The sequence below is a fragment of the Ranitomeya imitator genome, chromosome 7 (assembly GCF_032444005.1).
Source record: "Ranitomeya imitator isolate aRanImi1 chromosome 7, aRanImi1.pri, whole genome shotgun sequence".
Taxonomy (NCBI): Eukaryota; Metazoa; Chordata; class Amphibia; order Anura; family Dendrobatidae; genus Ranitomeya; species Ranitomeya imitator.
The window spans coordinates 221,525,797-221,538,419 of NC_091288.1; the positions used below are offsets into that span (position 1 = coordinate 221,525,797).

Genomic DNA, 12,623 nt, shown 5'->3' on the forward strand with positions numbered 1-12,623 from the left:
ACCACTCCTCCTGTATATATACACTGACAGTACCACTCCTCCTGTATATATACACTGCACAGTACCACTCCTCCTGTCCTGTATATATACACTGCACAGTACCACTCCTCCTGTCCTGTATATACACTGCACAGTACCACTCCTCCTGTATATATACACTGCCCAGTACCTTTCCTCCTGTATATATACACTGCACAGTACCACTGCCCCTGTATATATACACTGCACAGCACCACTCCTCCTGTATATATATACTGCACAGTACCACTCCTCCTGTATATATATACTGCACAGTACCACTCCTCCTGTATATATATATATATATATATATATACTGCACAGTACCACTCCTCCTGTATATATACACTGCACAGTACCACTCCTCCTGTATATATACACTGCACAGTACCACTCCTCCTGTATATATACACTGCACAGTACCACTCCCGCTGTCCTGTATATATACACTGCACAGTACCACTCCTCCTGTATATATACACTGCACAGTACCGCTCCTCCTGTCCTGTATATATACACTGCACAGTACCACTCCTCCTTTATATATACACTGCACAGTACCACTCCTCCTGTCCTGTATATATACACTGCACAGTACCACTCCTCCTGTATATATACACTGCACAGTACCACTCCTCCTGTCCTGTATATATACACTGCACAGTACCACTCCTCCTGTCCTGTATATATACACTGCACAGCACCACTCCTCCTGTATATATACACTGCACAGTACCGCTCCTCCTGTCTTGTTTCTCTCATCAGTCTTTGCTCCCTTTATATTCAGAGATGGATCTTCCAGTTTGCCTGATAGAAAATACAGCAGATGGAAAATTTCAGGTTAATCCTAAAGCCACTGACATCTTGTTCGAGATCTCCCAGCCGCTGGTGGTGGTGGCCATTGTGGGTCTGTATCGGACAGGGAAGTCCTACCTGATGAACAAGCTGGCCGGATCTCAGAAAGGTCAGCTACATTTGGATGAGTGACAGATGCACAGTAGTAACAGAGTTTATGCAGTTGTGTATTTGTGACACGACAGTGGAATTGCTTTCCTCATGGGGAGAGTGATGTCATGCTTGGAAGCGAGGGAGGATCCTCTCTATCAGGTAATCACAAGCATGCAACATGTTCACATTCCATGCCAGAAGGGGGAGCTCTGATCCAGCTTGTGGGTGGCTCCCCTATATATATTCTGGTTTGGAGGGAAAAGTCAGCCTGTCTGAGAGATAGTTCCTGTCAGAGAGAAAGAGGAGAAGGAAGCAGAGAGGCCGTGCAGACACAAGAAGTGCTGCAGCTCCTAGGGAAAGAGAAAGCTGAACAATTTGTAGAGAGCATGTTGAAGAAGTGAAGCGCAGGAGAGTGAGAACTGGGGAGAACAGCTGTGACTGGGCTACCTCCCTACAGAGCGCAAACACCGGTAGCCAGAAGACCGAGGTTGTGAGGGACGCCAAGACTTATAGCAGAAACCGGCAAGACAGCTGGACTACACCTGTCCACCCTAACACCTGGAGACACAGTGGCACATAGAGCCAGGTTCGTGATAGAGACCCTGTAAAAAGGCTTGAGCCACCTGTCATGCGGGTTAGTGTCCCACCTTTATGGAGGACAGAGAGAACTGTGAGGACCTTGATAGAAGCCACAGGCAGCAAGGGACTACACCACAGCGCTAGAGGGAAGGCTTCTAAAACTCCACCTGGTAAAGGGGACTCTGAACTCGCTTCCAAGCCAGCCGGACCTTGTCTGTACCTGTGATCTGGTACCCCGGACTGTGGCTGCCTGAAGTGTTCAGTAAACCAGGGAAAGAGACTGCAAGCCTGTGTCCTCCATTTCTTACTACACCACCTACCATCTTCATCTATACACCGGGAGCCCTGGGGACCCAGCTTCACCTGTGGGAAGCCATAACATTACCCCAGCGGACCCCTTTAAGCAGCGTCAGTCACCTCTGATAGAGAACCATAGGTGGCGTCACAAACTCAAACTTTATTCAAACCCCTTTAAAGACTTTTCCCTTTTACGTGGGTGCCCAGGGCCTCAGACCGGGTTGCCACCACCATGACATCCCCTTTAAGTACCAGACTTGGTACCGAGTACCCCACGGCCCTGGCAGGCATTCCATTTTGTACTATAATATCACAGTGAAGTGTGACAACCTCGTCTCTGCTGCATCTGACATTATCTGTTGGTCTTGTAGGCTTCGATTTAGGAGCAACTGTACAAGCTCAGACCAAGGGCATCTGGATGCGATGTCTCCCTCATCCCACCATGGAAGGTCACACTCTGGTCCTGCTGGACACCGAGGGTCTGGGAGATGTGGAGAAGGTCAGTCAATAGCATGAAGCTAATATGTCTCCATCTCACATGATATGGTCTGAGGATGCACTGCACATACATGGATGATACATGAGATGACGAGACGTGCCTGCAACATTTCACAAGCTAATTCTAATTCAGAACTGATGGAGTTTTATAAAGTTATGGTAATATAATGCCATTCTGATGATATTCTGATGTGACAGGGAGACAAGAAGAATGACATGGGGATCTTCTGCCTGGCCGTCCTGCTGAGCAGCGCCCTGGTCTACAACAGCAAAGCCGTCATTGATGAAGATGCCATCGAGAAGCTACAGTATCCTTAAAGGATATTGAAACCTAGATTTTTTTTCACTTCCTCTAAATATTGAAACATTTTTTTGATTTTATGCCTCCAGATTTAGTTTTTTAGTGTGTGGCCCTTGACACTAATCAAGTAGCCACTCAAGGACGGAGCAATGACTGACATGAGACACACCTTTACTTCACCAGAGGCAGTAAGCGTCAGTGTCTCGACAAGGGCACATTCTTGGCAGTTGTCCACAGTATTGTTGCACAGAGTTCGATAGTTGGACATATTATGGCACAGAGCTTGATCATTGCACACAGGTTTGTGGCACAGACCTTGGCGGTTGCACATTATTTTGTTGCAAAGAGTTTAGCTGTTGCAAATGGTAAAGTGGCACAAAACATTGAGGTTGTACACAGTATTGTGGATGAAAGCTTGGTGGTTGCACATGGTGTAGTGACACTTCTCTTGGCACTCAGAAAGCACTATTGTGGCCCAGATTTTGGCGGTTGCACACATTATTGCGGTTTAGAGCTTGGTGGTTGCACATGATATTGTAGAATAAAATATGTATGAGGCATTGAGCTTCACAGTTATACACAGTATTGTGGCACAGAGCTTAGTGGTTACACTTTACAGCTGAGGCATTGAGCTTCACAGTTATACACAGTATTGTGGCACAGAGCTTAGTGGTTACACTTTACAGCTGAGGCACTGAGCTTCACAGTTATACACAGTATTGTGGCACAGAGCTTAGTGGTTACACTTTACAGCTGAGGCACTGAGCTTCACAGTTATACACAGTATTGTGTCACAGAGCTTAGTGGTTACACTTTACAGCTGAGGCATTGAGCTTGACAGTTATACACAGTATTGTGGCACAGAGCTTAGTGGTTACACTTTACAGCTGAGGCATTGAGCTTCACAGTTATACACAGTATTGTGGCACAGAGCTTAGTGGTTACACTTTACAGCTGAGGCATTGAGCTTCACAGTTATACACAGTATTGTGGCACAGAGCTTAGTGGTTACACTTTACAGCTGAGGCACTGAGCTTCACAGTTATACACAGTATTGTGGCACAGAGCTTAGTGGTTACACTTTACAGCTGAGGCATTGAGCTTCACAGTTATACACAGTATTGTGGTACACAGCGTAGTGGTTACACTTTACAGCTGAGGCATTGAGCTTCACAGTTATACACAGTATTGTGGTACACAGCTTAGTGGTTACACTTTACAGCTGAGGCATTGAGCTTCACAGTTATACACAGTATTGTGGCACACAGCTTAGTGGTTACACTTTACAGCTGAGGCATTGAGCTTCACAGTTATACACAGTATTGTGGCACAGAGCTTAGTGGTTACACATTACAGCTGAGGCATTGAGCTTCACAGTTATACACAGTATTGTGGTACAGAGCTTAGTGGTTACACTTTACAGCTGAGGCATTGAGCTTGTCAGTTATACACAGTATTGTGGCACAGAGCTTAGTGGTTACACTTTACAGCTGAGGTATTGAGCTTCACAGTTATACACAGTATTGTGGTACAGAGCTTAGAGATTACACTTTACAGCTGAGGTATTGAGCTTGACAGTTATACACAGTATTGTGGCACACAGCTTAGTGGTCACACTTTACAGCTGAGGCATTGAGCTTGTCAGTTATACCCAGTATTGTGGCACAGAGCTTAGTGGTTACACTTTACAGCTGAGGCATTGAGCTTCACAGTTATACACAGTATTGTGGTACAGAGCTTAGTGGTTACACTTTACAGCTGAGGCATTGGGCTTGACAGTTATACACAGTATTGTGGCACAGAGCTTAGTGGTTACACTTTACAGCTGAGGCATTGAGCTTCACAGTTATACACAGTATTGTGGCACAGAGCTTAGTGGTTACAATTTACAGCTGAGGCACTGAGCTTCACAGTTATACACAGTATTGTGGCACAGAGCTTAGTGGTTACACTTCACAGCTGAGGCACTGAGCTTCACAGTTATACACAGTATTGTGGTACAGAGCTTAGTGGTTACACTTTACAGCTGAGGCATTGAGCTTGTCAGTTATACACAGTATTGTGGCACAGAGCTTAGTGGTTACACTTTACAGCTGAGGCATTGAGCTTCACAGTTATACACAGTATTGTGGCACAGAGCTTAGTGGTTACACTTTACAGCTGAGGCATTGAGCTTCACAGTTATACACAGTATTGTGGCACAGAGCTTAGTGGTTACACTTTACAGCTGAGGCATTGAGCTTCACAGTTATACACAGTATTGTGGCACAGAGCTTAGTGGTTACACTTTACAACTGAGGCATTGAGCTTCACAGTTATACACAGTATTGTGGCACAGAGCTTAGTGGTTACACTTTACAGCTGAGGCATTGAGCTTCACAGTTATACACAGTATTGTGGCACAGAGCTTAGTGGTTACACTTTACAGCTGAGGCATTGAGCTTCACAATTATACACAGTATTGTGGCACAGAGCTTAGTGGTTACACTTTACAGCTGAGGCATTGAGCTTCACAGTTATACACAGTATTGTGGCACAGAGCTTAGTGTGTGGTGAATTCTGTGGCTGAATTCACTCCTGTGGTCACAAGTGGTACTGCAGCTTCTGAGCTTCCTCCCTCAGGTGTTCTGGTGAGCTCGTTGGCTGCTTTGTTATTTAACTCCGCCTGATTCTGTCTTCCTTGCTCCTTGTCAATGTTCCAGTGTTGGATCTGAGCTTCTGGATCTTTCCTGTGGCCTGCTGCTCTGCTTAGATAAGTGCTTCTTTGCTTTTGTTGCTACTTTTTCTGTCCAGCTTGTCAATTCGTTTTGCTGGAAGCTCTGAGACGCAAAGGGTGTACCGCCGTGCCGTTAGTTCGGCACGGTGGGTCTTTTTACCCCCTTTGCGTGGCTTTTTGCTTTAGGGTTTTTTGTAGACTGCAAAGTTCTCTTTGCTATCCTCGCTCTATCTAGAATATCGGGCCTCACTTTGCTGAATCTATTTCATCCCTACGTTTGTCTTTTCATCTTGCTAACAGTCATTATGTGTGGGGGGCTGCCTTTTCCTTTGGGGTATTTCTCTGAGGCAAGTCAGGCTTGTTTTTCTATCTTCAGGCTAGTCAGCTCCTCAGGCTGTGCCGAGTTGCATAGGTAGTGTCAGGCGCAATCCACAGCTGCCTTTAGTTGTGTTTAGGATAGGTTCAGGTATTGCGGTCTACAGAGATTCCACGTCTCAGAGCTCGTTCTATTGTTTTTGGGTTATTGTCAGATCACTGTATGTGCTCTGATTGCTGGCACACTGTGTCACTGGATTGCCTACATAACATTAGTGGTTACACTTTACAGCTGAGGCACTGAGCTTCACAGTTATACACAGTATTGTGGCACAGAGCTTAGTGGTTACACATTACAGCTGAGGCATTGAGCTTCACAGTTATACAGAGTATTGTGGCACACAGCTTAGTGGTTACACTAAACAGCTGAGGCACTGAGCTTCACAGTTATACACAGTATTGTGGTACAGAGCTTAGTGGTTACACTTTACAGCTGAGGCATTGAGCTTGTCAGTTATACACAGTATTGTGGCACAGAGCTTAGTGTGTTGTGAATTCTGTGGCTGAATTCACTCCTGTGGTCACAAGTGGTACTGCAGCTTCTGAGCTTCCTCCCTCAGGTGTTCTGGTGAGCTCGTTAACTGCTTCATTACTTAACTCCGCCTGATGCTGCTATCCTTGCTCCTTGTCAATGTTCCAGTTTTGGATCTGAGCTTCTCCTGACTGTTCCTGTGACCTGCTGCTCTGTATAGCTAAGTGCTTTTTTGCTATTTTGTTGCTTTTTTTCTGTCCAGCTTGTCTTTTGTTTTGCTGGAAGCTCTGAGAAGCAAAGGGTGTACCGCCGTGCCGTTAGTTCGGCACGGTGGGTTTTTTTTTGCCCCCTTTGCATGGTTTTTGCTTTAGGGTTTTTTGTAGACTGCAAAGTTCGCTTTACTGTCCTCGCTCTGTCTAGAATATCGGGCCTCACTTTGCTGAATCTATTTCATCCCTACGTTTTGTCTTTTCATCTTACTCACAGTCATTATATGTGGGGGGCTGTGTTGTGAGTTCTGTTTTTGGGCTCCCTCTGGTGGTTACTGATGGTACTGGGTGACTTGTCTTTCCTGGGTTTCTGGGTTCCACCTGTTCCATCAGCATATGGGAGTTTCCTATTTAACCTGGCTTTGCTGGCATTTCCTCGCCGGTTATCAATGTATCCAGTGTGTCTTGTTACCTCTGCTCCCTGCTCCTAGAACCTTCTGGACAAGCTAAGTTTGGATTTTCCTGTTTTGTGTTTTGCTTAATTTGGTTTTTAGTCCAGCCTGCAGATATGTGATTCTCTGCTGCTGGTTGCTCTAGTGGGCTGAAATTGCTTTTCATGTACCATGAGTTGGCACATGAGTTCAAGTAATTTCAGGATGGGTTTTTGAAGGGTTTTTCGCTGACCGCGCAGTTCACTTTTGTATCCTCTGCTATCTAGCTTTAGCGGACCTCATTTTGCTGAAACTGTTTTCATACTACGTATGAAAACGTTCCTCTCATTTCACCGTCATTATATGTGGGGGGCTGCTATTTGCTGTGGGGTATTTCTCTGGAGGCAAGAGAGGTCTGTGTTTCTTCTGATAGGGGAAGTTAGATCTTCGGCTGGAGCGAGACGTCTAGGATCATCGTAGGCACGTTCCCCGGCTACTTTTATTTGTGTGTTAGGTTCAGGGTCGCGGTCAGCTCAGGTTCCATCGCCCTAGAGCTTGTTTGTATCTGTGCTTGTCCTTTTTGTGATCCCCTGCCATTGGGATCATGACAGTATAACCGGCCACAAAGTGTTAATTGTATTGGCTGAAGTAGGAGGATAAGTAGTCTGAGGAAGTTTTTTTTTTTTTTTTCCCCTCAGAGTTTGCTGCCTAGCCTTATTGCAGCCTGGCTACTTCCTCCTCCTCTTAATCTTTGAATGGCTCTGATCTCAGCTGTTTATCATGGACGTCCAGAGTTTGGCTTCCAGCCTGAATAATCTTGCCACTAAGGTTCAAAATATACAGGATTTTGTTGTACATGCTCCTATGTCTGAACCTAGAATTCCTGTCCCAGAGTTTTTTTCTGGAGATAGATCTCGTTTTCTGAATTTTAGGAACAATTGCAAGTTGTTTCTTTCTTTGAAATCTCGCTCCTCTGGAGACCCTGCTCAGCAAGTCAAGATAATTATATCTTTCCTGCGGGGTGACCCTCAGGATTGGGCATTTGCATTGGCACCAGGGGACCCTGCGTTGCTTAATGCAGATGCGTTTTTTCTGGCATTGGGTTTGCTCTATGAGGAACCTAACCAAGAGATTCAGGCTGAAAAAGCTTTGTTGGCCCTCTCTCAGGGGCAAGATGAAGCAGAAATTTATTGTCAAAAATTTCGGAAGTGGTCGGTACTTACTCAGTGGAATGAGTGCGCTCTGGCTGCAAAGTTTAGAGATGGCCTTTCTGAGGCCATTAAAGATGTTATGGTGGGGTTCCCTGCGCCTGCTGGTCTGAATGAGTCTATGACTATGGCTGTTCAGATTGATCGGCGTTTACGGGAGCGCAAACCTGTGCATCATTTGGCGGTGTCGTCTGAACCGTCACCTGAGATAATGCAATGTGATAGAATTCAGTCCAGAAGTGAACGGCAAAAGTATAGGCGGAAAAAAGGGTTGTGCTTTTATTGTGGTGATTCAGCTCATGTTATATCAGCATGCTCTAAACGCACAAAAAAGGTTGATAAGTCTGTTGCCATTAGTACTTTACAGTCTAAGTTCATTCTGTCTGTGACTCTGATTTGTTCATTATCATCCATTTCCGTCGATGCCTATGTGGATTCAGGCGCTGCCCTGAGTCTTATGGATTGGTCATTTGCCAATCGCTGTGGGTTTAGTCTGGAGCCTCTGGAAGTCCCTATTCCTTTGAAGGGAATTGACTCTACACCTTTGGCTATGAATAAACCTCAGTACTGGACACAAGTGACCATGCGTATGACTCCCGTTCATCAGGAGGTGATTCGCTTCCTGGTACTGTATAATTTGCATGATGTTCTAGTACTTGGTCTGCCATGGTTACAAACTCATAATCCAGTCCTTGACTGGAAATCAGTGTCTGTGTTAAGCTGGGGTTGTCAGGGGGTTCATGATGATGCACCTCCGATTTCTATCGCTTCATCTACTCCTTCTGAGATTCCTGTGTTTTTGTCTGACTATCGGGATGTTTTTGAGGAGCCTAAGCTCAGTTCGCTTCCTCCTCACAGGGATTGCGATTGTGCTATAAATTTAATTCCGGGCAGTAAATTTCCTAAAGGTCGTTTGTTCAATCTGTCAGTGCCAGAGCATACTGCTATGCGGGATTATGTTAAGGAGTCCTTGGAAAAGGGACATATCCGTCCATCTTTGTCCCCTTTGAGAGCAGGTTTTTTTTTTTCGTGGCCAAGAAAGATGGTTCCTTGAGGCCTTGTATAGATTACCGTCTTTTGAATAAGATTACCGTAAAATATCAGTATCCTTTGCCATTGTTGACTGATTTGTTTGCTCGCATTAAGGGGGCTAAATGGTTCACTAAGATTGATCTTCGGGGTGCGTATAATCTTATACGAATAAAGCAAGGTGATGAGTGGAAAACCGCATTTAATACGCCTGAGGGCCATTTTGAGTATTTGGTAATGCCTTTTGGACTTTCTAATGCTCCTTCAGTCTTCCAGTCCTTTATGCACGATATTTTCCGTGAATATCTGGATAAATTTATGATTGTGTATTTGGATGATATTTTGGTTTTTTCTGATGACTGGGAGTCTCATGTTCAGCAGGTCAGGAAGGTGTTTCAGGTCCTGCGGGCCAATTCCTTGTTTGTAAAAGGCTCAAAGTGTCTCTTTGGAGTCCAGAAGATTTCTTTCTTGGGGTATATTTTTTCCCCTTCTACTATTGAGATGGATCCCGTCAAGGTTCAGGCTATTTGTGACTGGACGCAGCCTACATCTCTTAAGAGTCTACAGAAGTTCTTGGGCTTTGCTAATTTCTATCGTCGTTTTATAACTAATTTTTCTAGTGTTGTTAAGCCTTTGACGGATTTGACTAAGAAGGGTGCTGATGTTGCTAATTGGTCTCCTGCGGCTGTGGAGGCCTTTCAGGAACTTAAGCGCCGGTTTTCTTCTGCTCCTGTGTTGCATCAGCCAGATGTTTCGCTCCCTTTTCAGGTTGAGGTTGATGCTTCCGAGATTGGAGCGGGGGCGGTTTTGTCACAGAGAAGCTCCGATGGCTCAGTGATGAAGCCATGCGCGTTTTTTTCTAGAAAGTTTTCGCCGGCTGAGCGGAATTATGATGTTGGTAATCGGGAACTTTTGGCCATGAAGTGGGCATTAGAGGAGTGGCGTCATTGGCTAGAGGGTGCTAGACATCGTGTGGTGGTCTTGACTGATCACAAAAATTTGATTTACCTTGAGTCTGCCAGGCGTCTGAATCCTAGACAGGCTCGTTGGTCACTGTTTTTCTCTCGTTTCAATTTTGTGGTTTCATACCTGCCAGGTTCAAAGAATGTGAAGGCGGATGCTCTTTCTAGGAGTTTTGTGCCTGACTCCCTTGGAAATTCTGAGGCCTCTGGTATCCTTAGGGATGGGGTGATTTTGTCTGCTGTCTCCCCAGACTTGCGACGTGCTTTGCAGGAGTTTCAGGTGGCTAAACCTGATCGTTGTCCGCCTGAGAGACTGTTTGTTCCGGATAATTGGACCAGTAGAGTCATCTCCGAGGTCCATTCTTCTGCGTTGGCAGGTCATCCTGGAATATTTGGTACTAGAGACTTGGTGGCCAGGTCTTTTTGGTGGCCTTCCTTGTCGAGGGATGTGCGTTCTTTTGTGCAGTCTTGTGAGGTTTGTGCTCGGGCTAAGCCTTGCTGTTCTCGGGCCAGTGGATTGTTGTCACCTCTGCCTATCCCGAAGAGGCCTTGGACGCACATTTCCATGGACTTTATTTCGGATCTCCCTGTCTCTCAAAAAATGTCCGTCATCTGGGTTGTGTGTGATCGCTTTTCTAAAATGGTTCATTTGGTACCCTTGCCTAAGTTGCCATCCTCCTCTGAGTTGGTCCCTCTGTTTTTTCAGAATGTGGTTCGTTTGCATGGGATTCCTGAGAACATCGTTTCTGACAGGGGATCCCAGTTTGTGTCTAGATTTTGGCGGACTTTCTGTGCTAAGATGGGCATTGATTTGTCCTTTTCGTCTGCATTCCATCCTCAGACGAATGGCCAGACTGAACGAACTAATCAGACCTTGGAAACTTATTTAAGGTGTTTTGTTTCTGCTGATCAGGATGACTGGGTTACCTTTTTGCCGCTGGCCGAGTTTGCGCTTAATAATCGGGCTAGTTCTGCTACCTTGGTTTCTCCTTTCTTTTGTAATTCGGGGTTTCATCCTCGTTTTTCCTCTGGTCAGGTGGAACCTTCTGATTGTCCTGGAGTGGACATGGTGGTGGATAGGTTGCATCGGATTTGGAGTCATGTGCTGGACAATTTGAAGTTGTCCCAGGAGAAGGCTCAGCAGTTTGCTAATCGCCGTCGCCGCGTGGGTCCTCGACTTCTTGTTGGTGACTTGGTGTGGTTGTCTTCTCGTTTTGTTCCTATGAAGGTCTCTTCTCCTAAGTTCAAGCCTCGGTTCATCGGTCCCTATAGGATCTTGGAAATTCTTAACCCTGTGTCGTTTCGTTTGGATCTCCCGGCATCGTTTGCTATTCATAATGTGTTTCATCGGTCGTTGTTGCGGAAGTATGAGGTACCTGTTGTTCCTTCTCTTGAGCCTCCTGCTCCAGTGCTGGTGGAGGGAGAATTGGAGTATGTTGTGGAGAAGATCTTGGATTCTCGTGTTTCCAGACGGAAACTCCAGTATTTGGTCAAGTGGAAGGGTTATGGTCAGGAGGATAATTCTTGGGTGGTTGCCTCGGATGTTCATGCTGATGATTTGGTTCGCGCTTTTCATAGGGCTCATCCTGGTCGCCCTGGTGGTTCTCGTGAGGGTTCGGTGACCCCTCCTCAAGGGGGGGGTACTGCTGTGAGTTCTGTTTTTGGGCTCCCTCTGGTGGTTACTGATGGTACTGGGTGACTTGTCTTTCCTGGGTTTCTGGGTTCCACCTGTTCCATCAGCATATGGGAGTTTCCTATTTAACCTGGCTTTGCTGGCATTTCCTCGCCGGTTATCAATGTATCCAGTGTGTCTTGTTACCTCTGCTCCCTGCTCCTAGAACCTTCTGGACAAGCTAAGTTTGGATTTTCCTGTTTTGTGTTTTGCTTAATTTGGTTTTTAGTCCAGCCTGCAGATATGTTATTCTCTGCTGCTGGTTGCTCTAGTGGGCTGAAATTGCTTTTCATGTACCATGAGTTGGCACATGAGTTCAAGTAATTTCAGGATGGTTTTTTGAAGGGTTTTTCGCTGATCGCGCAGTTCACTTTTGTATCCTCTGCTATCTAGCTTTAGCGGGCCTCATTTTGCTGAAACTGTTTTCATACTACGTATGTGCTTTCCTCTCATTTCACCGTCATTATATGTGGGGGGCTGCTATTTGCTGTGGGGTATTTCTCTGGAGGCAAGAGAGGTCTGTGTTTCTTCTGATAGGGGAAGTTAGATCTTCGGCTGGAGCGAGACGTCTAGGATCATCGTAGGCACGTTCCCCGGCTACTTTTATTTGTGTGTTAGGTTCAGGGTCGCGGTCAGCTCAGGTTCCATCGCCCTAGAGCTTGTTTGTATCTGTGCTTGTCCTTTTTGTGATCCCCTGCCATTGGGATCATGACAGGGCTGCCTTTTCCTTTGGGGTATTTCTCTGGGGGCAAGTCAGGCCTATTTTTCTATCTTCAGGCTAGCTAGTTTCTTAGGCTGTGCCGAGTTGCATAGGTAGTTGTTAGGCGCAATCCACAGCCGCTTTTAGTTGTGCTTAGGATAGGATCAGGTGTGCAGTCTACAGAGTTTCCACGTCTCAGAGCTCGTTC

General features: G+C 45.8%; 1 protein-coding gene across 1 annotated transcript in view; it reads left to right on the forward strand.

The window, feature by feature from the left end:
• LOC138645663 (guanylate-binding protein 3-like) overlaps nucleotides 1-12,623 on the forward strand; it is a 107,845-nt gene that overhangs the window by 77,284 nt on the left and 17,938 nt on the right. Inside the window, exons 2-4 of the mRNA XM_069735117.1 lie at nucleotides 806-982; nucleotides 2,214-2,341; nucleotides 2,539-2,648. Coding sequence (XP_069591218.1) covers nucleotides 806-982; nucleotides 2,214-2,341; nucleotides 2,539-2,648 — 415 coding nt within the window. The remainder of the gene's footprint in view (nucleotides 1-805; nucleotides 983-2,213; nucleotides 2,342-2,538; nucleotides 2,649-12,623) is intronic.